This window comes from Nestor notabilis, unplaced genomic scaffold (genome assembly GCF_000696875.1).
Source record: "Nestor notabilis isolate BGI_N333 unplaced genomic scaffold, ASM69687v1 scaffold6868, whole genome shotgun sequence".
Classification (NCBI taxonomy): Eukaryota; Metazoa; Chordata; class Aves; order Psittaciformes; family Psittacidae; genus Nestor; species Nestor notabilis.
Window position 1 is genome coordinate 58,116 of NW_009940495.1, and position 27,146 is coordinate 85,261.

Genomic DNA, 27,146 nt, shown 5'->3' on the forward strand with positions numbered 1-27,146 from the left:
TCTTTAAAGGTGTGTATAGAAAGAGCTGCAAAGTGATACAAGTGTGTTGCTTATGTACCTAGACAGTTGAATGAAAGGGACCCCCTATCCAGAGAGGACATTTATACTGTCTACTACTGACATTCATCCTGGGTCTCTTAACAGTGCCCCTTTCTTTCTCCAGTGACCACATAAGGAATAGGACTCCTGACTGAGCTTCACATGGAAGTTTAAAGCTTGAAATAGTTGTGTGGTAGCTATGTGTCTCCATGTGTCTGTGTGTATGTGAGCTAGAGCTACCCACTTTGATTGTGACGGATGAAGGCAAGAAGCTTTGCACCACTTGGGTGCTTTGGATACCCCTCCTAGGCAAGGGTGCACCCCTCGTTCATGGGTGCCAGAGAAGGCAGACTTTGCCATTTCCTGAACTGCTGCTGCCCCATTGCAAGATCACCTCTTCTGTCATCAGCAAAAACATGCTGTCTGCTGGGAACTTGGAGGTAATAGGCAATTCATAAAATATCCAGACTTGTAAATGAATCAAACTGTCATTCTCGGACTTAGAAATGTTTTTATTAAATACTTTAAACTTCTGCTTGAGACAAATAATATTGGTAGCTTTGTGCAACACAGTGGCATGTAAAGTATAAACAATTCAATGTGCAAGAGAAGTCAATATTAAGTTACTCTTCATACTGGCCACCCAGCTGGAATGATTGCACTTGGAGGAGCCACTTACGATATGCCTAGCGCAGTGCATCTCCAAACAGAGAATTGCAAGCCAGTTTCAAACAAGCAGTCTTCAAAACCAGAAGGAGGGCAAATGATTTGGTCCCAATCACCTGCAAATGTGGCTGCTTTGCTTCCAGGATCCAAGCCATTAGCTCTTCATAGTGCATTTATGTTGTTAAGTAGAGAAATGTTTACCTGGAAACAACACATAGTTATCATCTTATGAAAATCAAATGAACTGTGGATTCTTTAAAAAAGAAAAAATATTTTTACTTTTCTCACTGACAAATAATTCTTCCACATTTTTTTTTTTAAATGGTTTTATGCTGAGTACCTGAAGTTTCCATTAACAGAAGTCTCAGATGTGGAGATCATAAGGCCCGTACGATCATTCTTTTTCTGACAGCAATTTCTGATGGCTTTGTAGATGGCAAAAGACGGGATGGACAAACTAGGCACCCCAGCGAGGATTACAATAACAGCATATGCCCAGCTGGGATATTCAACCTTCTGTGTCTTGGGGAACTCCTCCTGGAAGATCGAACAACAGAGTTGTAGAAAGTCATGAGAAGCAAATACCTGGTATCTTGTACACGTTCAGTAATTCAACAGATCAAAGATGGAATCAGAACAGTAGCTAGCCACAACAGTGTGATAATTTGCCAATTCCACATCAGTTTCCACACCAGTCTCACCCAGTTTGGACTAATTTCTGCTTCAAGCTATAGAAAAAAGATGGTGTGAAAGGAGCAAGAGCCAGGAAGGGAGACTGGTGGGACTGCTCCCGGCATTCTTCCTGGGGCACAAAGTAGTGTGGGGCTGGGGGGGCTCACAGGCCACCAGGGTTTGGTGGCCAAACAGCCTTTGTGTGGAAAGGCTGAAATCAAAGAGTGCAGGAAGGCTGCAACTTTATTAAGAAGGAAGTGAGGCTGCCAAGGAAGAGAGAAGGAAGCAGTCCCATTTCCTCATCTTCCTCTCCCTTTCTGTCTCTGTCCTATGAAAATGAAAATTCATCTTTACAAATTAAGTGTGCCGCATGACTGTTCCTGTTTTAAGGATGGTGACTGATACAAGGCCAGAGAACAAAAAGCAGAGCTAGACAGGCAGGGAAGTGATGGGGTGATGAAAATGATGGGACCCACATTTTTTCTAATATGCCCTTCTCTGTACAACATGTGGCTTTTTATACTGCAAGGAGAGGAAAGGGACACTAGCTAACCTCTTGCTGCAATTATAATCTAGTTTATATAAAAAAAGATTGGATGAGGAAAGAATAAATCTAGATATTAATACTAATTAATATTCATCTCTTCTGTTGGTGATGAGTAACCCGTGCTACTGTCACTCTGTGATTTTTAAATGCATCCAGAAACAAACACAATATCAAAATGGCCTCACGGCTTCAGTGTGTATTTTATAGAATCTTGTGACATTTCCGACTCTTCTATAATCCTGATTTGGGAACAGACAAACTGACTGTTTCTGTCTTGCACAACAGCTGGACTAATGTTTTGGTTTTGCCCACTCTGGAAAGGTTACTGAGGTGTCACTATATACCAGTTGCAGGCATCACAGTTGAATTTAAGACTTATTTCTAAGTGTTACCTTTTTTTATTACTTTATGTCTTGTAATAAGTCTTTTAGTGGAAAACTGTTTCAGATGGAAGATGAGTATAACTGACTATGACTCTTAGATTAAAGACAAATAGAGAGAATAATTGTAAGTAATAGTTTTGGTGTTATAAACTTACGTAGCTAGGGTCCCAAACACTGTAGAGCAGTTCTTGATTGACTTTCATCACAAAATAAGAGAAGAAGATAGCTAACATAATGAGAGGACTGATAACTCTCCAGGTAACCTGCCAGAAAATATTTGGCTTGTGTCCACACATGAACTCAATATCCTTGTTAAACCTAGAAACAAAACCAGGAAGTTCAGGACACTACAAAGTGATCAGGATCAAAGGGTGCCTGCTCATAAACAGGAAACTCAAAACTATCCCTTGCTGGGCTTCCCAGGACTTAGCTAATGTCAGTGTGAAACAAGGACTGATAACAACGTCAGGAGTTAGAACTAAGCAGTTCAAATTAAGGCAGATATAGTTGTAAGTCAGGCAAATTATTTTTGGAAGTACACTTTCTTCAAGTAGTCAGTGAAGCCCATGCCAAATAATTTTGACACAGAACAGTCAATGCAAATGGACTTTCCCTATAACTCACTGCAGTATTGGTTCACAATATTTTGGTAAGCATCTCAGACCTGCTTAAATTAAATGGAATGATACGATATTAAAAAAGAGTAAAAGCCAATTGGAGTAATTTAAAAAATTAGATTCCATGCATGATATTTGCTTAATTTGGATTTCTAAGAGTTTTTTCAAGTTGAGTAAGGAAGCACTATTTAACTTTGCATATTATTAAGAACACCTAAAAATGTGTTACTTGGGTTATTCGTAGAACATGCAGTAGACAATGGGGCAAAAATGTCTCCACAAGAAGAAACAATCCCTGAGTTGAGAGTGATACTGTCTGCATCAGCCCTGAACCGACTTTTGACCTCTACGTCCTCTACAGCACCATGTGCACACGCTTCTTAAAAATAATTATTTTGGAAGTTTGGAATTCTGTTAAGTCCTCTTGTCTGGCTTTCCAGCTTATCTTATGGGGACACATCTGAGGGGACTGTTTAGTTGGCCCTACAGCTATGAACAACACACAGAATTCAGCTGAGTCTCAACTACTACTTGAATTTATTTTGTCTTTCATCCCTAACTTCTAAGATTTAGGTGTCATTCTTAAAATGCTACAAAGCCTCATGTCCTGACTACATGCCCAGGTGTAGTTCACGTGAATGTCACAGACAACATGCAGGTTCTCCTTCAAGCAAGGGAGCCGTCTTTTTACCAATGCCCTTTCTCAAGAAAAGGTCACAGATGCTCATCTGGAGCAGATAAGACCGCCTTTGGGCAGCCCTGATAAGCTCTGTACTCAAAGAGGGGTACAGCAATGTAGCATTCACCCCATCACCAGAAGCAGCACAGCTGAAGGGTCTAGCACATGTTCAAGCAAAACCTAGGGGTGATTGAAGTCCTCATGCTTTTTTTCATGTTTCTTAGGCATTAATTATGAACAGAAATATGGTGGAATGTGATTTATTACATATGTAGGAATGTCAATAGGATAATTACTCACTGCTACAACTGATGAAGTCCTGAATCTACCAGCTAAGAACATATCACTGTAGCCTTCAATTTACATCCTGTTATAAAATGGTGTCTGCAGCCTGACTGGAGATCCCTGCTTTGGACAGGATCATTTAGCATTCACTTTAAATACTCCTGGGATATACCTCTGTTTTAAACTTTCAGCTCAGTGGCAATTTATTTGTACTTTGCTCATGATAATTAAATATTTAATGCAATTATCCTGGAGAAGATTAATTGTGAAGGTCACAATATTTTAAATGTAAATAAGCTGAATGGCACTTCCGTAACTGTTGCAAATACATACATTCTGATGTCTACTTTAAAACTAAATTATTTGCACTCATATTATTATACTTTAGGGCACTTGCTAATGCTTAATTTTGTCTTGCAATATCTTAGGAATGCGTTTATTTTAGCTGGTTGTTATAGAGCATTATCTATTATAATGTATTAATAAGGTGGAAAGCTTTCATGTGCAACTAAAATCCCCACTGTACTCTTAACAAGCATTTCTTCTTTTTGTTGAGAACTACTTTAGAAACCTAAATCATATAAACAACCCTGAACTACAGTTCCGTGATTTCAGTGATTTCTATAACAGAAATTCTATGCATTGAGATGTAGCAAGATTGCAGTTACGTAACTGATCAATTTATGCACTAGTTTCTAGTTGTGTTTAACTTGTATTTCATACCTGTCTATTCCATAAATGTAGACGACTGAAAACATCTCAAAAAATGCAACGATTAGCAAGGGAATCGAGCCAGCAAAACCGTCAAAGAGAGCCAGCCAGTAATTACCGGACTCCAGCACAAAAATAAAAGCTATTAAGTAACAACCCACACAAACGACACCTGTGAAAGAAGCAAAACAACAGCACATTTAAATAAGGAAAGCAAAATAAAAAAGTAAGATATTTTTGCAGTAGCTAGGAAACTTTATAAGTAACTTCTAGTTCAGTTGCAGCCTGAATGTAACCACTTTATTTTTTGATGGTACTCTGAGAAGACCTGCCTCTATGCAAGTAAAATGGCAAAACTCTCCCAGCATTGCACAGGTGAGAGATGATGCAAATAAAATGGGAAAAGGATGAGGAGAGAGAGCAGATCCTCTTCCTCCTAGCTGGTCGGGCAGTGTTGCACTGGGAGAATTCCTGCCTGGGTGAAGGAGTCAGATCCTCAAGCTTCCCAATAGAGGAGATGGTAATCACCATGAGCAGCTGCCTGCAGGCTCTGCAGGAACCTTGCAGGAGCTGCTCCACTGGGGTACAAGAGCAAATCCGCAGCTGGTTATCTAGTCTAGGTTATCTATGTCTTAGGACCATGCCCGATCAGAAAGCAGATGGGTGGTGGGTTGGTTTTTCGGCATACAAACTATTCTCTGGGGAGGTCACTTGTCTTTAGAAAAGCACTCACCTGTTGTAAGTTCCTTAGGCACTTTGGGAGGTATAATCTTAAGATCTAGTAAAGGTACAATCACACCTTCTAGATTTCCAAACATAGATGACAAACCCAAGCAGAAGAGCATGATGAAGAAGAGAATGGACCACAAAGGTGAGACAGGCATTCTGGTGACAGCTTCAGTGAAGACAATAAAGGCTAGGCCAGCTCCTTCAACTCCCTGTGGAAGATTTCAGAAGCTCCAAGGTCAGGCTTGGAGCTGACATCACACAGGACTTAAATTCACATTGGTATTCACCAGACTTGGTGTATGCTAGACCACACCACAATACTTAATCTTCTGTTTTCACAAAGACCGCCTAATGCAGCAATATATTTTCTGTAATTAGAATACAAATTCTATTTCATGAAACTTTAGGGACACCTACTTTCATCTGTAATTCATCACCTTTTCATCCAAAAGCAAACAACCCTTTGAAACCATTTAATTCTTCTTGTAACTTTTTAAACCTCATTGTCAAGGTCCATTCTGTGTTGTGACACACTCGTGCTGATGGGGACAGGGCTTACTCCAGCTGCTTCCTCGCTCTGGGAATCTATTCTGTGGTCATCTTGCCCCACCACAGCTGCAAACAGCTAGTTCTAGAGAAATACCAGCGGAGAACACTCGTGGTTTTAGTTGCTATTCTGACAGGTTGCCAGTACTTTTCAGAGGAATTAAACAGTTTATATCTTCAAAAGAAAAATGGGGTAGACAAAAGCAATCCATTATTCCAAGACTATTCTGGGCCACTTGCAATCAATCAGTGGAAATATATAAAAAGCAAACAACCTCAGAAGAAAAAGCATTAGGCAATTGCTGTGTTCCTGCTGTATTTATGGTATTGATCTGAGTCAGGGTGTTCAACTTACATCATTCAAGAAACTTTCTAGATCACAGGATTCAAACTTCAGGCTTGCAAAAGTCACTGGATCAGTCATGTTACATAGCTGCTGCATTTGTTCAAAGTTGTCTTGGGTTACATTACCTTCTGGCAAATCAAATGCATTCATCAGAGTAAGAATATTTCTGAAAAAGTGAAATACAAGTGATTTGAAATCATTTATTTGTAAGCATCCCCAGGATTCATTTTCATCATCAAGATAGTTATTAAGAGCATGATGTCAAGATCAGGCTTTGAAACTGGGAAGTCCAATGGTTTTGTGCAATGTGCAATTCTTTCTTTCTTCTTCCAAGGTGGGACTGATACTGTCTTTCATGGGACAGATGACAGCTAAATGGATGGACACTCTAAGGACCTGTGCAGAAGTTAGGTCACCATCTTCGCACTGAAGGCTGGGCACCAGTTCCCAGACTGGGCAGATTCTGGGAGTGTGTAAGTTGTCCACAGGTACATATCATGCAGCATTACAGCTGTCTGTGGAAGAACTTGACTGGAACCCACAGGGTCTGGCAGCCCCACTTAGAAGGGAGTCTGACTTACTCTGGTAAAATTAGGTATCTCTGATAAGACCTAAGCATTTAAGCTATTTGGGAGGCAATCTGAATACTGAGCTAACACAGGGACCAGGGAATGTTGAATGCGTGCTATACGTCAGCTCAGCAGACATCAATGTTGTGAATTCTGCATTGGGTTTGGGTTTGGGATTTTTTTTGCAAAGCTTCTAGACAATTTTCCAGTGATTGGTAGAGCTCCATCTAATAAATTAAAATGGAATGAATATAATGAATTAATTTGGGTAATTTCCCAAGGGAGTATGCAGAGACATGAGCAGTACCTGAGATGCCTACACCGTGATTCAGCTGTGGCCAGGACTTCGCAGGACTCTCAGAACTGCCTGGACATGGAGAGCTCTCATAAAATGGGCAGTGTTTCAGCAGCTCATTGTAAGTGATCTCCAAGGCAGAACTACATAGCTTGACCAAGAATGTCAGGGGACCTTTGAGGATTTGACATCAGCCTTAGTAGATGTAGCAGCAGCAGCCTAATATCCTTTCCACTCTTTTTTTAAGTTTGTGACATGAAACTCAGTTTTTCAGAGCACTAGTTTTGTTGAAACTTTTTCTCAATGCAGTTAAATAAATACATATCTTCAGGACGTGATGTTTCATGCACATTGTTGCAAAGTACTAATTTTCCACATTTACCTCCAAAACTATAGATATTTTATCATGTTTTGGTGAAATAAGATATCACAAACAATTGGCCTTTATGTAGATAGAAATTGTTACAATAACTGCAGTTATATTTGAAAGAATTGTTAGAAAACACCTCCACATCAACATGTGGAATACACTCTCATTTTTAATTACTTTTCAGAAGGATTGGGGAATAGCGTAAAACATGGTTGGTTATGCAACATTTATGTAGAAAATCAGGTGGCTCAATTACTGCTTTCTATGATTTGAACTTTTGGAAGTAATGAGTAGTCTGACATCGTGTAGGTCAAGAGCTGCAGTAATTCAGAAATCATAGATCTGTTATCATCAGGTTAACAGAGCTGCCTCAGCCAAACACACACATGCATATTCTGAGGGTGTTGCAATAACTTACTTGTCAAAACAGTCATCATATCTTTCTGTGGCTCTGAATCCAATGATAGAGTATACAACGGCTGCTGCATAGATGGATGTGAGACCGTTGATCACTGAGATAATCACAGCATCTTTCTCACAGTTATTGCTGCATTTCAAAGAGATGAAACAAACACATTCTCAAGATAAATACTAAAAACTGGTTATCTAGACTAACCAAAAAAGTAGTCCACAGATGCATTGGTACATCAGTATAGTCTCTAAGAGAATATGAATAATGCTCTTAAAGATAGATTTAGTGAATTAAAACTTGGTGACTTAACCAATTTAATAGATATGGTTTTGGTTGGTTTGTTTGTTATTTTGTTTATTTGGGTTTTTTTCCTTGAAATGATCCTATTCATAAGGAATAACTGCCTGAGTTGTCTCCACGTCTGGTTCATGGAAAGTAAAACATGAAGGGCAAAAACTGTCTCCTCCTTTTCATGCCTGGCATGCATGTGTGCAGACACACATTGCCATGGACTGTATTTTAGCTACTGAGGTATTCTGCTGCCAGGTGAAAAGTTTGGGTTTGAATGCAGGCAGTCAGAAAGGAAAAGTGAACAAATGTTTCCATAGCACTTTGGTATGGTGAAATTGCAGTAGCCAAGAGCGCTTGGGAACAGTTTGACTGTTGGACAAAGGTGGCTCAAAATGTGCTCAGGTTTTGGAAACTGGATGGAACATTTTGCTGATAAGGTCAGAGAGATAAGCTGTTCCCTTGTAAAAGTTAAATTGCTTTGTAGAGACTTCTCTCCTGCTGGCATTTCTTGCCAGTGGATGTATCTACGCTAAGACAAAAAAATTGCAGAGGCAGAAAGAGACTTTCATCTGAGGGAGAAGATGAAGAATCAGTATTAGATTAGTTAATGGTTTTATGAGAAGGCTGTAAAGCTGCAGATATCATATTCTTCTTGGGCAAGAGATTACTACTGAAATTAACTTGATGTCATCTTTAATTTTCCGATCACCTTCAGAAGCAGGAAGTGAAAGACAAGCCTGTCCAGCCAGGACCTGTGATACTGTGGCCTTTCCTCATTTGTAGCAATGCAAATAGGTCTCTACTGGGTGGAGATTCTCAATGACAGGCTTGATAAAAAGATTTCTTCCTTTCAAAGAAAGTAAGATGCTCAAGCTCCTCCCGGTTATGAATGACCGAATCCCTGACAGCACTGAAACCTCGTGGTGTTTCCTGAGATGTTACACTCCCAAACCATCCGGCAGCAGAGCCACTCTTACTGGTCCAGCTGATGCTGGTCTGCAGGTGGCCCAACACCACCATGCAACACTAGAATTTGCATGGGTTTTTTCTTTTATCTCCATGGGAAAGTCATGACTTTCTGCAGTTTCCTCCTTAATTTGTGAATGACAGAGCATTGCACAAGCATGGCCTGGTCCCATGTAACGTAGTGATAGGGCAAAAGTGGACATGTTTCACTTGAAAGAATGAAATATTCATGTGAAATTTGGCTTTTGCCTGGCTACTTACTGAACAGGGTTGTAACTGGAGAATGAAATAAGGCTTCCAAAGGCCAGGGAGAAAGAGTAAAACACCTGAGCCCCTGCATCCAGCCACGTCACTGGGTTAGCCAGCTCGGTCACCTGAGGCATCAGACATACAGCTTTAACCATATGCAACATTGCTATTGAGACTGAATATGAGGGATTGAAAACAACAATGAAATGAAGAATATTAGCCATGCAGAACTCACCATTTTTGAAGAATATTAACAAACAGGTTGATACTTTGGTCAAATTTGGTTGTGGGTTTTTTGGTTGTTGTTTTGTTTTGTTTTTCAAAAGAAAACCTAAGTATTGTACAAGTATTTTGAAGGTAAACATATTACTTCCCATAGCTGACAGCTTCCATGCCTGTTTCCAGAAAAGGTGTTTATTATTTAACATTAATAATGACCATTCAGGGATGTTCTCATGGAAAATTAAACCCGTTTCAATTTTGTTTGAAAACTGTTGTATGTTTAAAGCATTCTCTTAGGTCTTTTTTCCATATAAGCTGTGCTGATTAGAAGGGTTCTACTCCCAACTACATGATTTGTACTTTAAAGTTAGACTTGTCCTTAACAGGAATACAGGAAAAGAAAGCAAGCCCCCTTATGGCAATCCCATTCCATTGTTCCATGATGATCCTTCCATGTTTATAACAGATTTTGATGGGCAGTGGAGAGAAAGAGAGAGAAAATGCCTGTGTATGTGTGTACTTTTTACATCTTATGCAAAGGATTCACCTCCCAGAATCAAGATTTTACAGGTGTCTGAGTGATACAAAAGCTCATCAGTGGGGGGACACTAATTTTCAATCAGTTGTTAATTACAGAGAGAATGACATCATTTTCACTGAGGGACAAACCATGCAATGACTTACATTTGGGGTGAAGAGATAAACAATTCCACTGGTCGATCCTTTCAACGTCAAGCCACGGATTAGAAAAATGGTAAGCACGAGGTATGGAAGAGTTGATGTTACATACACAGCCTGCAAAAGAAACATATAAATAAGACAAATAAAACAGAGCATTGGAATACAAACAGCACTGCAGGGAAGAAAGGAGGAATAAATCAGGTACTGTTATTAACAATAACCGCAAGTTTCAAGTGAGTCACTGTTAACATATTACAGAAAACTATGTCCAAGGGAAACAGCATGTGCAGAATATCTTCAGAATAAACATTTTTACACTTACAGTGCTTTATTTAACACAAATTGCCATTGTTGAAATTAAATTCAAATCATTCAAAAGGAGGATAAAAAATAATCTACAACCTGGAATCAGTTTGATGCTGCCAGTGCAAGTATGAGCTCTTAATGCTTCACTGGGCAGCAGAACATTGGTCACTCTTTTAGAGAGATAATATTCAGGACTAGCACAAACCCAAATAAATGTATACATGTATGTTTTGAAGAGAATGGCCATAGCAAAAAGACAGAGTCCCTCGATCCTGCATTAAAAGTTAATATTAATGTTCAGGTAGTAATACCTAAAGAACGTTTTACTATGACCTACAAGGACAAGGAAGACAAATTGCTGTCAAATATCTCCACATAATTTAAATCAGATCAAATTCAGCTTCCTTCTCAAAAATGCAGTCCCAGTGATGACACATGAAGTTTTAGACATGCTTTTACTCAAGAAACAGGCAGTTTCTACAGTGTGATTAAGTCTGTATGAATAAGGAATCACAGCAGCATAATGGATATCATCTCATAAATAACAAAAAACAGAGTACCTTTCCTGTTGTTTCGATGCCTCTGATTGTGCACAGATACAGTACACCCCATGCACATGTTAAACATAATAAAAGCCACCACTGTATAGTGCCTGAATTGTCAATGGAAGTGGAGATGTTCAGTGTTTCTCTGTACCAGAAATAATCTACAGGAGAGCTCTTGGCACACTCTTCTATGTAATCTGTAACCACAAAACGGTTGTCATTCTGCAAGTCTTTTATTTACTTGGGGAAAAAAAAAGGAAGTTACATAATAAACACCAGTGTTCTAAATTACACCACCTAATGCCAAGGAATTTGTTGTTGGCAAATTTCAGACTCTTAGAGACTGATTTCATGGAAAAATGAGAGATTTAAAGAATAATTGCTGAACAGGAATTTTAATATAGATTACATTGTTATTTCTATTAATGCAACCATGCAGATAAAATCTTTGAAGCTCACCCAAAGTCTCTTCTGTCTTTATATTTTTTCCATTTTTCTACAAAGCTCTGATGTTAGAAGCCTCTTGTGCCAAAGAAAACTTGGAGAGGATTTCTGAGTGTAAGTGTGTATTTATATCGCATGGATTTTTATATTCTTTAAGTAGAAGAAAAGCCATTAGGCAGATGTTTTTCTATGATTGTACACATCTATCTCATGTTAAAAAAAAACCCCAAAAAACAACCAACTTTGGACTTTCCACATGCATCCTGTTTTTCTTGCCCTATGGTGTGTGAGGACCTGCCCACAGTTTCCCGCAGCCAGGCAGCTCTTCCCCTTCCACACCTCATTCAGCTCAGCAATGCTTTTTTCCTGTTTTCCAGGGCATCATTCCAGGTGTTGTCAGCTCAGGTTGCATTCTCAGCTCCCTGGAATGTGCTGACCTATGCAGTATTCTGCCCTGGCCTGCCGTTGTATGAGGTTTTTTATACCTATTCTGGGCGGAGAGGAGCAAAGATCTCTGAAGAGCTGTCCACTGAACCCACCAGAAAAACAGCTTCATGCCAGGCTGACCATGGAAAATAAAGCTGCTATAGACTGTTGCCATATTGAGAGATACAGGTGTTTCATACGGACTGTGGGGTTTTGTACTTCTTTTCCTTTCCAGTACGCTAACAGAGGGCTGTTGGTGAAGACGTGGACGAAACACACTGTCTAAATCTGGAAAATGTTAATGTTAACACTAGACCTGCACTTCATGAATGGTCTGTATGTGAACATCTGTCAAAATCAGCCCGGAAATTTCATGTAAAAAGTCAAAGTTTGTCTCAAAGATTAAGCGTTGGTCACATTTTATATAATCTGAAATTCTACAGAACACAGGTATTAAACCAGCACGTTGTTCCTGACAGGACTGGCATGCCTTATTGTCGTACAACAGAGAGAGGCTCCATTACGCTAATTGCTAGAAATAGAAAAATGTACTGTGTGACAAAATACAGCATTTCATAAAATATACCTGTTCTGTTGGCATTTAGAGGACAGCTACTCCAAGGCAGGGGGTCTTGGAAGGAGTTGAAGAAATACCACATTACCCAGGCAATAATAGTGTTGTAATATAAACCCACCAGGAAGGACACAAACATTGCCCCTATGCCTGAAAAATTAAATCAGAACACAATGTAAGTTTCAACACTCTTGTCTTCAAGACATATCAAAACATATGGTACGAGCCTCAGTCTTTCACTACTCTTCTCCCCACTGTAATTCCAGGGTGTATGGAATTATCTCCTCTCTTTATTTTGGATTTAGGTTTAATCACAGTGAATTTGTTACCTAAAGGTTGGACTGGTGAGTCCTACATAGATGTACTGCCTGAAACTACTCTGGGACTGATGCTGAAACCCACTTAGAAGCCAACATTACAGGTGGACTAACTCCCTGCAAACACCACACAATCCTGTTCACGGTCTTGTCAGCTGTTATCTAGGGAGTTTGGGATGCTAGGTAAATGTAAAGCTCAACCAACTAGGAATTTTGCCTAAATGAGACCCAGATTGTCTTCTTCTTCCACAGTGTCGCTGCAGAGGTCAGCAGATGCGTTGTTGTATAGGATGGATGGCTGCCAAGAGGCACAGTCTGTGAAAAGGTGCAGGATTCAAGCTGGTATCTCTCCTCATCCACTTGTTTCCAAGTAATCAACCTCTGGTGACTCCTCTGGCAGACAGTAGATGCTAACAATTAGCTCCTGTAGGCTCTTAGGTTCTAAAGAAGTTTGAAAAATTCCAGATGCAATGAACAATTATCTTTTGTAACTGATTTACAGATCTGGTGAATGCCACCAACTGTACTAATTGGCTGTGTTTTTTTCCCTTTCAAGTGTGTAGCAATCATAAATCACAGCACGGCTGAGGCTGGAAGAGACCTCTGGAAGTCATCTGTTTCAACCCTCTGCTTGAGCAGGGCCACTTACAACCAGTTGTCCAGGACCATGTCCTGGCAGATTTTGAGTATCCCTGAGGACGGAGACTCCACAACCTCCCTAGGAAACCTGTGCCAGTGCTTGGTCACCCTCCCAGTGTTTCCTGGTGTTCAAACGGTACCTTCTGTGTTTCCTGTGTTAGGAGGTATCTGCGGAGTGTTGTATGCTGCGTGCATAGTGCTGCTTTAACTGCATTGTTAGATGGAGTGTTTGAATACTCAGTAGTCTAGTACAAATATGAAGAAGTTCCTTCTGCAAAATTCTGTGTCCATGGCTTTTGCCAAGGTATCTATCTCTCTCAAATGTAAGAAAGTAACATTACATGACACTGAAGTCCAGTAGACTAGCTTAGAGGAGGATTCAACTATTATTTATCCACAGAACAGTCATAGAACAAATTTTTGGTACACTTAAACACTGAACCTAATAGTAAAAACAGACAGTATTGATAATATAAAAAATATCTTAAACCCAAAATTTGTCCCACATTAGAGAAAGATTTTAACTGGGCCCACAGTATACCTGAGAATGTGGACACAAAATTGTCGTAGTGCCTTATCATGATTAGTCTGACCTCTAATTGGAGAGTTAATGAGAAGGGAAAAGTGATAGATCCTGGAATCTCTTATGGCACACCAGCAAAAAATCCTGAAGATTTGCTTTTCACATTATCAGTTCAGAGACTTGTGCTTTCTCAGGTAACTTTTTGTATCCTCTTCAGACTTACCAACCCCTTTCAGGGAAGGGTGGATAGAGCTCCAGACACCCAGACTGCCTTTCCTCAGCCTTTGACCAATGGCAAGCTCAAGGTGAAGCAGGGGGACACCCTCCATGACTAGCAAAATCAGGAAAGGGATCATGAAAGCTCCTGAAATGGAAAAAAACAAACCCCAATATTCCTATAAATGAAGTACTACAATAAAGCACAAACATTTAGGGCTTTTGACATAGTAAGCAACTTGTAAGCATACTTGTGGAAACCTTCCCTGTTCTCTGAGCAATGCTTTTGCCTGCTTGCCCAAGCATGGGACTTGGTTACAGATGTGGTTTCAGGTACGAATTCCTGTTCTTCCCAGGTGACAAACATATACAGAAATTATACAGTCCCAAGGTTAAGCTTTGATGAAACCACCTTTGTATTGCAAGCAGATGAAAGGTAGCTACTTTCCTGGAGTTACTTCCTTTTTCTTCTGGAAAGGATGAAGTTTCATAACAGTGAATCATGGAAGTATATGAAGTTTATAACAGTGAATCATGGAAGTATATGAAGTATTTTGATGAACTGATCAACATGCCTCAAAAGATTAGGCAGGAGCCTGGGGCTGTCTACATTAGATAACCAGTAACTATCTGGCAGCTGTGTTCAACAGCTTTTATGTTTGAGTAGAAGAGTTCTGAAGTTCAGGGTCCAAACCTTGATAATTATGACAAGGCTGATTAGTATAGGACAATTTTTTAAAGTTAATTTTTTCCTGAACAAGGTGTATCTCAGACATGGGAGATAACATGTAACACCACACCGGAATGCCAAAGTGCATAGACAAACGCTTTTATATTGCTACGTATTAGAATTATGGCTACCTGGCATTACAAAAAGTCTTTAACTTCTTAATCATAGGTATTAAATAATCTCAGTGCATTAAAAAATGCAAACCAGCATTGTGAACATGTCCTGCTTGGGTATTTGCTGACTTTTTCCTCATTTGTGAAATGAAAATCAGATATCGAGTGAAAGAGGAAAGTTGAAGAATGAAAACTATAGTTTGGATTTCAAGGCAGTTGAATGGCTTTTGGAAGATCTGAACTGCATACTTGTCTTCTCCATGGGGTATCTTACGATGTTGTCTACACCAGAGTTTTAGAAACAATCCTCGCTGCAAAGTCTTCATTTTCTGTGTATTTCAATAGTCTGCTAAATGAGTATAATAATAGTATAACAAAATCAGCCAATTACACTTTTTGCTTTTGATTCCAATGGAATTAAATTAATTCTAGTTACTCACCTGTCTTTCATTGATATTTTTAAGATTTTCTAATCAAAATCTGTAGTTTTGAATACATAAAGAGGTATTAAAAATGCTGAGCACCTTGAAAATGCACATGCTACAAATCAGGTTGAATGACTAATCACTGATGCACAAGAAAATACATTTTTTGTTGAAGCCAGTTGCCAAAGGTAGCTGTATAGACACGATAGTCTCAGATGTGTATAAAGCATGCTATTTAGCAACAAAAGAACTTCTTACTAAAAATTTAACACTTTATAAAATCCATGTAACTCTTCTTGCATGCATCAAAAACTAGCTATCACTGTGAAAATGGAGTCCGACAAACTGAAAAGGTTTCATAGGAGAGCCAGAAGAACAACTGGCTCAGGACATATTTTATTAGTTAAAAACTGAAGGATTCATTATGAATTGTTATTTGTAGAGAAGTTTCCTAAACTTCCAACTTTTCTGACTCTTCCTCTATTTCTTCCGTGTCAGTCTATCACCTCAGGAAAAGGATTACATGGACGTCGTCACCAAGGAGGACAGTATCTCATTTGTTTTCTTTCACACTTCTCACATCTCAACTACATTCCCTTTTCCAGAGACCATGTAGTCTTTACAAGAACAAAAGCCTTGCATTAGTGGGGAGCAGCTACCTTTCAGATCTAGGAGCCTCAAACTGGTACTCTCTGATCTTGGAGTTGGAGGAAAGTGGCTATTTTGTAGTGCCAGAAAGGAATGAAGTATGGTGGTCAACCCTAGATCTGAGGAAACTGAACTCTTCTAGTTGCAAATTCAGATTTAGCACTGTGGTCATAGCTGAGATACCATTACAAATGGTGTCAGCACTAAAGCTATTAGTTCATTTCTCAATATGTATTTTCATATAACAAGCATGTGAAACATATAGGGCATATTTCAGTTTTAGAGGGACTAGAAAATCTTCTAAAACAAAGTTCTTCCCCTCTGTCTTACCACCACTTGAGGCTCTTCTACAGAATTATCGACAGCAGGAGCTATGTCCTGGTTTTGGCTGGGATACAGTTAATTTTCTTACTAGCAGCTAGTGCAGTGCTGTGTTTTGGATTTAGACTGAGAACAGTGCTGATAACACACCAATGTTTTAGTTGTTGACGAGTAGCACTTACCCTGATCAAGGACTTTTCAGTCTCATGCTCTGCCAGTGAGGAGGGACACAAGAAGCCAGGAGGGAGCAGAGACAGGACACCTGACCCAAACTAGCCAAAGGGGCATTGCATACCACAGGATGCCATGCTCAGTATATAAGCTGGGGAAATTTGGCCAGGAGCTGCCAACTGGTGCTTGGGGACAGACTGGGCATTGGTCAGCAGGTGGTGAGCAATTGTACTGTGCATCACTTGGGGTTTTTTTCTATTATCCTTGGGTTTCATTCCTCCCTCTCCCCCTTTTTTATTACTATTGCTATTGCTATTGCTGTTGCTATTGCTATTACTACTATTACTATATTATTAATTATTATCATAATAGTTTATTTCTAATATTAAACTGTTTATATCTAAACCCACAGGTTTTACCTTTTTCCAATGCTCCTCTCCATCCCACCAGGGGCAGGGACTGAGCAAGCTGCTATGTGGTACTTAGTCACCGGTGGTCTAGGGACTTGCTTAGCTGTGCTGGAACATGCACTGGTGTGTGTGTAAGGGCCCCTCTTCATCTGATTAGACATGCAGTGCATGGAGATTTGGCTTCAAAGAGTTTGCTCTCTACTGAAACCCCTCCTTATTTCTCTGAATAACACTTCTCCCAACTGCCTTATTCTTGCTTTCATAGAAAACAGGATTTTTGCAGTGTACACGATGAGTGCCTTCTCACTGTTGAGATATGTCCCCCTACACCCTAATGGTTTCCTTCCTATGTGGGAGGGCCAGTGGGACAGCCTCCACGCACACAGCCTCTGGCCTTTCACAGAAAATTACCTATCAATGAGTGGAGCTGCAAGCATCCAGGAATACGTCATGTGCTCCAACTTCATGTCAGGCTGGCACATAGTTTCCCTCATACCACACTCTGTCCAGGAGCTCTCATGAGGGTAAGATGAGATAAGGACAAGATAACTGTGTTTATACCAGTAATTTTTAGATATAAAGCATTCTGTTTTAAGCCCAAGACACCTCCAAAGAGTCTGAAACCTGACCCTACAGAATTTGTAAGGCTACTCTATCTGGGTCTTTTCTTTTTACATTCGCTCTCAAATGCTGGGTAGGTCTCTGCTGTACCGCAATCTCACTTCTCTCTGGTAAAGCCCTTCCTCAGCAATAGTAGCAATTAAGTCCAATTAAGTAATTAAGCTACCTGATCCAGATACTCCTCATTTGCACTCAGGGTAAGTCCTTGTCACCCTTTGAAACTTAGTTTGCAGTGATTTTAGATCATCTCTTGAAATTAAGAGTGGACTGGCAGTTAGTTCTGCTAAGGCGCATTGCTGAACCATCTTTGCTCCTATTAGAGACATGACACTTTTTTTATCAGGTCCCAGTAAGATCACTTAAGGACTTGATTAGAACTTCCCCCCTCCCCGATTGAAGATCTTGTTGTGTAAAGAAATGCACGGCATTTCTTTGTAGTCCTTTCAATCTGTGACCACTTGTTTCTTATCATACCTGTCAAAGAAAAAAATGGGTTTGGTAGTTACCATCTCTGTTAGCAGAAGGGAGGTAAGATCAGCATTAAAAGCATTTCCTTTAGAAAGCATTCAAAGGTAGTCTCAACTTTTCACTTTCGGTAAAAAGTAGGGTGATTGATATTCGGATTTGGGTTTCATTTTTAACTTGCTTGAGACATTCTTGCAACCCTTAAATGCAAAGTGCACCTCCACTCAGAGAGCTCTAGCAGTCTGGGTAGACATCCTGCCTCGTACTCCAAGACAATGAGATTCAGCAACAGCACTGTCCTTGTGCCACAACCCTCCCTGCGGACAGCACACTGCACCAAATTGTCTGCAAGACTCTCAGAATTGAATCACCTTCTCTGGTGGACGGGCCACGAGCGCTCTATCAGCCTCAGGGGATTTCCTGAGGTGTTGAGATACTTACAGAGGTATCTTTATTAAGATGTCATAAGAATGCTGTCTTTAAGCATGACGCGTCTTTAAAAACAGTCAGGTAAAGGGATTCCATGACCTTCCTGTGCAGCCACGAAAAGGGGAAAGGATGCCCTTCATGGAGCCATCTATCACAAGGAAAAGGGGTGCTGTCCAACTGTGTGCTCACAGCTCCCCAGCTTTCTCATTACAACAGAATCACTGGGAAATAAAGACCAGGTTCTGAGGTGGACACAAATGGAGAAGGTGGGTCTCTGTCATTTTGTTATCACATACACAAGATATATGGTGTGTGTATACACCTGCATCTATATCCCTACACAAACACATAAAACTAAAACATTTCTAGCTGACACACTATATATGGTATAGTAAAACTGATGAGTTAAAAATGCAGGCTGTGCCATGTCAGAACTGAGCAAATAAGTGAAACTATCAATATTTATCTGTGGGAATATTGGTAGATTTTCAAGAGAAATAAAACAGCAGTTCTGAATTATGTATGCCACTTTTTCCTCTTTCTTGGGTTCTTCTCTTTCCAGGGTTTAATTCTAACAGCCAGCTCAGAAATCCAACTCTGCTGTATTTTCTGTTTCTCTCAATTTCTCCCCAAACTTTCTGAAGGAAGCTATAATGGAAAAATAAGTCATAACAGCTCTGCAAAGCTGCTATATGGGACATTAAAAAAAAAAGTCAGTGCTTCTTAAGCTGTCACAATTTTATGAACCTAACAAGCAAACCAATAATCTGAAAATAAATGCTGTGTAGATGTATATAAAGAGTGGGTAATCTTCCAGTCTGAAAAGCTTACAGCTGAGATATTAGATTCTAACCCTGTTTCAGTACTGTATTTCAGAGCACATAATATTCGGTTTGAACATCTGTTGAAATCTATTACTCTTTCTTTAATCTAAGAGTTTCTAATGTGAAATTGAAAGAAATACTATTGCTTTCACATAGTTCGTCATAAAGGGAGGACAGGTAGACTTCAGATAGGGATGTTTTTCTATACTATCATATTTTTGGACCTGAACTGTAGTGAAGGTGCCAGAACCAGTGAGGAACTGCTGATGTTATTACTAGTACTTCGTTCAGTGTGGCATGCACAGAGATTAGCAGGTTCTCCCTCACGCAGCGGCAAGGTTTACTGCAGACTTACGTGAGCTGTAGACTTAAAGACTTCTATTCTAGTCGACAGTTTAAGCTTTAAATATACACCCTCTTTTTTATAATACTAATCAGGTATGAACAAAAATGTTTAACAATTGATTAAATGACATATTGCTCAATAAAAATTAAACAAAAGCTGTATGTAATGTCAGAGAAAGCTATCAAATGAAAGGAAATTTCTAACTCATTAAGCTGGTGAAAGCACTGTGGCAAACACCGTAGCTTTTACGTTGTGTGCATATTGAAATCTATTTTGCTTGTGGTAATGATGCATTTTACAACTTTCAAGACATGAAAAGGATAAAATGTGCTTTATTCTACTAAATTATACTGGGGTAAATATTAATTTTTAAAAAAGTATAGACTACTAATCTATGACAACAGAAGTAGGTAAACTATGTAACCACCAATTCCTTTTGAAAGAAAAGTTAGCTATAAATTCAGTGTTCTTAACTACCTTCACTACAGTCTATTTGCAGAGAGAAAAATCCACTTACCTTGAAGTTCAAGTACTACAAGGATAAATTTTATGCTACACTGTAGTCTGGCTACATTTCCTGAGGAATATAACATGTACAAACACTGATTCACAAAGTAGGTGGACACTTAGACTCATTTAGAAGTGCCTTTGCTGAAATACTGACTGTCTAGACCCTTGCTACTAGTGCCAAATGACTCCGTATAACTCTTACTTCAAAAAGAAAGAAGTTAAGATAGCAAAGCCAACCCTTAGAAATTAGAAACTATTTTCATGAAGTAATCTGTGCAACCTTGTTTCTGTATGCACCTTATGAGACAGCCTCTAATGTAATCACAAGGACTTATCCTCTGCAGTAATTTACTGTGTGGTAAATAGCTGTATTTTTTTCTATCTCTTTATATCTCTTAATGCATGGTCATAATCTACCATCATATCCAAAGTGAGCTTTAGGACTCTATAAAATAGTCATACCAGGGGCAGACCGAGGAGCAGCATAATCCCCATCTCCAGTGAAATAGAGCAGCAGCAGAGATTCAATTCAGCGAAGATGTACCTTAAAGACATGAAGTGTGAAGACATACACCATCCAGGGTAAAGGCACTGGACAGACTAGGGGAAAATGGAGCTTGCTCAGTTCATGCATGAGTTTGCTGTATATGCTTTGTAATAGATTGCAAGAACGTTGTGGTTTTCCCCTACTATGTTACAAAGACACATCTGTGTCCCTGAGTGGGCCACACCAGTGCAAAGATGAATAAATCATCTTGGCTACCATGTTCAGTGGCAAATACTAAGTCAAAACTTTTCCAAAACATCTAGTAAATGTATATTTCCAACTGGAGACAGCTGAAAGCAGACTTAAGAGCGTCTGTGCAGTCATCAAAGCCACAGGATACTGAGAAACAAAAATAATTGGTGCCAAAGGATAAATTGAAAGACAGTGCTGACAGACACACACAAGCTATTCATAAATCTTCATTAACATCAGTCAGAAAGCCATGATCCATACCAAGTTCTTTGTGTTTGCTGGATGTTCATTTTTCAGCTGCATTTTATGCAGCTAGAACATGAGGGAAAGGAAAGATAGGAAAGCAGGAAAGTGCCTATAAATCAACCCTGGGAAGTTAGGCATGTCCACATTCTAAGACTAAGTAGAAGAACTTGAGAAGTCAATGAGTGCTATGGATTGTGGAGACATCCATCCAGTTTTTAAAATTAACATTGTCACACACAGAAAGGGGGTTATGATTTTTTATGTGTCTTGTACCTTTTTTGTTACAAGAGTTGGCTGTGCTGCAAACGACCTTCAGTTTGCACTGCAAACTCTAAACATCTGCCCATGCCAGAAAAAAATCTTAATGTTAAAAGAATCTCTTCTTGCAGCTGAGCCACCCGTTGTTAAATGACCCTGAGTTTGTACCAGCAACTCCCCACAGAGCCCTCCTTGGTCCCTACTCTACCTAGGGAGAGCAATTTTTAAACATCTCGCTGTGTACATTTAATAAAAATTACTTTGAAATACTGTTCCTTACGACAAAAATTTTCCTTCAAGATCAAGCCATAATGGAACAAACACTTTTTAAACATATTTCAGAGTGAAATGCAGATAGCAAGTAGATAGTGGGCAGAAAAGACTGTCAGAAAATGAGAAATTGATGTTGTCATATAACATTTAAGCTCAAGGTCATGTTTAAAAACAAACAGCAAAACAGTGAAACAAAATTTTTAATATGGCCATTCAGTGCTAACCTGAACCTTAAGGTGTCACAGTAACTTATGTAATAAACAACATGCATTCAGATTTTAAATGACTTAATAACCCAACTGCTAAAAACATGTTCTTAATGTTAACTGCTTTCATGCTATTAGTCCTGTCATAAATTACACACACGCACTGACCCTACAGCTGATATACAGATCAGTCCAAAATCTATGAAAACACTATTATGAAAAGATTGTTTGGTATCGTGACCAGAATCATACTCCCAAGTAGTTTATTAAAATTTTAAAATATACATTATGTATGTATGTATGTAAAGTAACATTAGTTTAAGAAAATACATTATGTACATGACAGTGCAAGACTGATCTGATCAGTCCTATGTCCAGAAATAAAACCAGTCCCTTCCTTTTCTTCCATCACTAATGAGAACTCAGTTTAAGTCCATAACCTGGGAAATAACCTTCTCCATTAGACAGTCTTCTAGACATGAACATCATTGTTGTTACAGAAACTTACCAGGTCTAAACATATTCCACTATTTGTTTCCCAAAAGAGACATTAAACCCAGTTTATAGACAAAGACAGTTAAGATATATTAAAGACCTACCTCCTCCATGGCTCTGACAGAGATATGGAAACCGCCACACATTTCCTAAGCCCACACAAAACCCTATGCATGTTAGCATATACTGAGCCTTGTTATCCCATTTTGGTCTGGAGTCTGCCTCTTCTTTCTCAAGGATCTCAAGCTCTTCAAAGGAAGGTATCCTGTCCTCCAGGCCAGGGGTGGGCAACTTTAGCTTCACCATATTTTAAACTTCTGGACTGGAAATGCTGCCCCAGCGAGGAGATAGTGAAACAGGCAGCTAGGTAGAAATCTGTGCAAAAAGAGATCATCTATTTGCTGTCTTCAGCTATATATAGTGAACCTTTGGCACTAACCTTGAAAGTGCAGGCTTGTGGTAAAAAGAAATGTCAGCAAATCAGTCAATTGACCAAGTCAGCTCTGACACTTATTAATGCGTTATCTGTCAAGGTTTTATGGAACAGTCTGTCCTTCTAGTAGAAGACATTGATTTCAGTTAATGTAATTCAGGAGATAATTTGGCTATAAACTCTAATCACCTATAAGGTTATGAAACACCCCTTGCCACTCACCTGTTTAAACTCAAATACATACATAGCTCTAGCAAATATGGAGTAAAAAGATTCCACTGGCCTCAGACTGAATATAGAGGTTTCATACTGCTTTTTATCAGGACGATAAACTGCTTGTGAATCACCATCACGTTCAGTTTCCCACAGTGCATGCTTACAAAATTGTATGCTTCATGATAATTACTGAAACCTGTTCTTCTTTCTGTGAAACAGATCTTACTGTACTAAAGCTCTGACAAAAAGGATGGAGAATGAAAAGGATTATAAAATCTGACCTTTACAACCAGAAGCATAATCTGCTTACCCTAACGCTTCTAGTCATTATGGAACAAGGTCTGAGGAACATAACATCTTGCTTATAAACGGGCTTGAAATGAAAGGTTCCTTCACCTTTTCGATGACCTCAAGATACACTGGTCAAAAACAAAAAAAGAGGCACTAGTTAACAAATATTACAGGTACTACTTGCATCCTCATTCTTTCCGTACATCATAACAAGACTGTTCCATTTATACCTCAGTTTTATGTAAAAGCAGGTGCTTGCCACTGAAAACTATATATAAAATCTTACACAGTGTATGTGGTGAGAAAGATTTTTGTCAGCTAAGCCCTACAGGCTCATTGCATACAATGATACAGGGTGGTGAAAATAAACAACTGGAAGGGATCTTGTAAGTCCAGCCCCTGCCAAAGAGGATGAACGCATCGCAGCATCCCTTTGCAACCTTATCATGTTGATTCAAAATTGATTTTTTGTACTCCCTATTTCTAGAAGGCTGGTTTAGAATTTCAGTGCTCCCATGCCCCAAGGAGGCTGTTCATTACCTATTGAATATAAAAGTTACAAAGTCTTTATCGTTGACATGGGCAGCTGTATACAGTAGCCCAGACAGATTTTCCCTGTGCCTCATAATCAGGTGTTAGTATTTCCCTAACTTCACTTGAAATATCTCTATCAGTCTGCCCAGGGATAGCACTTGCCTTTTTCATGACCCTGTCAGTTCTGTGGATGAGCTGTCTCCTGATTAACTGCTGGATTAACATCTTTCTTCTCTTTTGGTGATTCCAACTAAGGATTTCCTAGCTTGCAGCAGAACTTCTTTTTCTAAGCTACAAGAAGTGTAGTTTAAATTTCACCCTGTTTCTGCTACATTGAGGTACTCGGTTCTTCCTGAATGATACATTTTCAGCATTTACTACACTTCTGAGACTGTCATAAGTATTTCACTAACATGACACTATTTTTTTACTGTAGTCATTAGTGAAAGAATGACTGTTCCTAAACATCCTTGAGGAACTGCATTAGTAACCTCCCTTAGAATGCCACTTCAGCTTTCAGCACAGCTATCAGCATCAGCTCTTTACCTAGTTCTTCGTTCATGTTATATCTCCTGTTTAGCTCAGCTAATACATCCAGTCAAGTGGCAACTGGTCTGCTGAACTCCAAAAAGACTACACTATCTGTTTTTCCCTGATTTAGGAAAAACAAATTTTCACTTATAAGTGGCAATACAGAACTTTCAAAATACACCTCTCCAACTTCCAGTTTTGCTGAAGGACATTGACCTCTTGGTCAATAGCAAGAAACTGCACAGTCCAGGAGCTCACAGCTTATCTGGGTTATTATTCTGCCTCCTGAATCATAGGAAGATAACCCTAGTATTCATGGTGTAGGCAATATGAGAGAGTAGTAAAGAGCAGACTGAAAACAAATAGGAAAACCCAACATCCTCCCATAATATTTCTACATTCCCTGACTTATAGGCTTAACTTTTAAATCTTAGCAAAGTCGTATGTAGAACTTCTTTCAGTAACTGAATCAGATCATGATTACATGCTGTCCGCACAATATATCTTAACAGCTACAATTTAATGACTTTATGTAATTAGAAATCTTTGACAATCAGGATTCTGTATAGAATTTATTGAGCCTAAAATAGCATGTTTCTCCGTAAGCACATTGCAGGCTGACAAGGAGGGAATGAATGTAGCTTCCTTTGAGAATCAAATTATATGAGGGTAAATTGGTAGGATATGAAACAAATTCACACTTGTGTAGGATGATCTGAAAATTTCCCCCTGCTAAGTTTCATGTGCAAGCAGTTTCTATCAGCATCAAAAAAAACCCCAACTTTCCAGATTTGTTTTCTACAGAATAAATCTAAAATATCTTTCCAGAGAAGCTTATCTTACTTCAGTAATGCCAGTGTCCAGTGGTTCTTAGTTATTTGTCAGTTGCTGAATATTTGCAGTAGTAATATGTTGGCATAGCATCTAGCTCAAATTTCTATATCAGTGTAATTGCACGGCTGGTCATCTTGGAAGGCACAGCACCTTTTTCTGAAGGACCTGCTGTAGCAGTGACACCAGACCGAACATGACCCGCAATTGCACGGAGAGGTCTATATTGCCACCCTGTGGATTTGAACAAGCAAGTTGAGGCTACTCTGCAGTAGTCACAGTCACCTGCTTATTTATCGGATCCCTTCCCTTTGTCGTAAGGTAAACTTCTCCTTCAGTTCATCACGTCCCACGGGGTTTGTTGTGGATAATAAACCTCTATGAAATCAATCCTTTCACAATATGGGCTGCCAAACAATACATGTTTTGCAAAATGCTAATTATAAATGAAGGAAAAAATGGTTCTTATCTTTAGATTGGATTATTGAATTAAAACGTTTCTAATGACACATTTGTCTTTTTATCTACTACCCCCGTGTTCTTAATGTACTATTTTTTCAAAAGTTAAAAGAGGCTAAACAGAAAGGTAAGCTAACTTGTCCGCAAGTAACTCACAATTTTACAAAAAATTGATTAAAAAGGAAATGTCTCCTTTCTAAAAGTCATATATTTTACTGGAATATACACACATACACATTTGTGGAAGAATGTGGGGATGTCCATAGAATATTTAATAGAATGATTCTTTTTCTTGGATGAAAATGCCTTTCATCTCACAGAATGATGAAGATGTTAGGAAAAAGTATGAGAGAGGTTAGCAGTAAAGAAAATAAATGTCAGTAGAAGGATATCAAGGATGTAAATCAAGACAATAGCAAGGATGGAGCCACTCACTTCCCTCTGCTGAGCAAGGTCCAGGTACGGTGCGGTACCCAGCCACGTTAAGGGGCTACAGGCAGCCCCCAGCGTGTCTGTGGTAGTCTGGGCTCCATGGTGACTATCCCCTGCTGGGAGACAAGCTGTCCTGCCCTGAAGTGGGACCCGACACCCTCTTTCAAACTGACCACCTAGCAGCTGCTCCTGCTTCTGACCTTGTGGGGGTCTCCATGCCAGAAGTGGGCACTTCTGGACCAGCACAGTTCACCTGCCCTGCAGGAAGCCATCCCCGTATGGAGAAAGGCAGATTCTCTCCTGTGAATGAGCTGAGTTGACTGACTGAAGGACCTGGCTGAAGCAACTGTCTTCTTCTGCCCTCCACCATGAGCTGGAGGTGAACTCCATTGAGGGAACCTCTTCTGGCTAGATCCTGTGAAGGGGAAGACAAGGAGCAACCAGCAAAGCTGGGCAGGGGCTTGTTCATTAAAAAGCCAAAGAAGAAGAAGAAAAGAAAATACAGAGGTGAACTTAAATGCTCTCTTTTAAAATATGCAGAGAAAACACAAAATCTTTTTACAAGCTGCCAACAGAGGGTAAAATCCTTGACCAGCTATGCAGAGAGGTAGCACTGAATCCCAAGATCAGGAGGAGACTCAAAATCTCCAGCCCAGAGTATGCTAATGATCATATTAGAGTAGAAAATATACAGGCAAAATGCTTCAGAGTTGCTTAGTTTTAAGGCTAATAATCAATGGCAAGTGGTAACGGAGCTTGTCAAGAAATGTCCTCTAGATCTTCAACTTGATCTAAGTTTTATATGCACAAAATATTTCATTGAAGTAATGTCAGCTCCAGCAGCATCATCCAGAAGCATGTTTTGCTTTTCTTGTTGACACCAGGGAGGGAGATTGGCTGTCCTTGATGTTGCACTGCATACAT

The 27,146-nt window shown here is 39.4% G+C and overlaps 1 protein-coding gene across 1 annotated transcript; it reads right to left on the minus strand.

Moving 5' to 3' along the window:
* Positions 1-1,002: 1,002 nt before the first annotated feature.
* On the minus strand, positions 1,003-22,868 carry SLC6A19 (solute carrier family 6 (neutral amino acid transporter), member 19). The gene is made up of 12 exons (XM_010020373.1): positions 22,600-22,868; positions 14,273-14,413; positions 12,583-12,720; positions 11,142-11,323; positions 10,279-10,389; positions 9,385-9,497; positions 7,873-8,001; positions 6,230-6,386; positions 5,333-5,537; positions 4,612-4,771; positions 2,463-2,625; positions 1,003-1,242 (listed from the first exon to the last, which is right to left on the minus strand). Exons 1-12 carry the CDS (start codon positions 22,799-22,801, stop codon positions 1,033-1,035), a joined length of 1,911 nt encoding a protein of 636 aa, XP_010018675.1. The 5' UTR covers positions 22,802-22,868; the 3' UTR covers positions 1,003-1,032.
* Between the last annotated feature and the right edge of the window lie 4,278 nt (positions 22,869-27,146).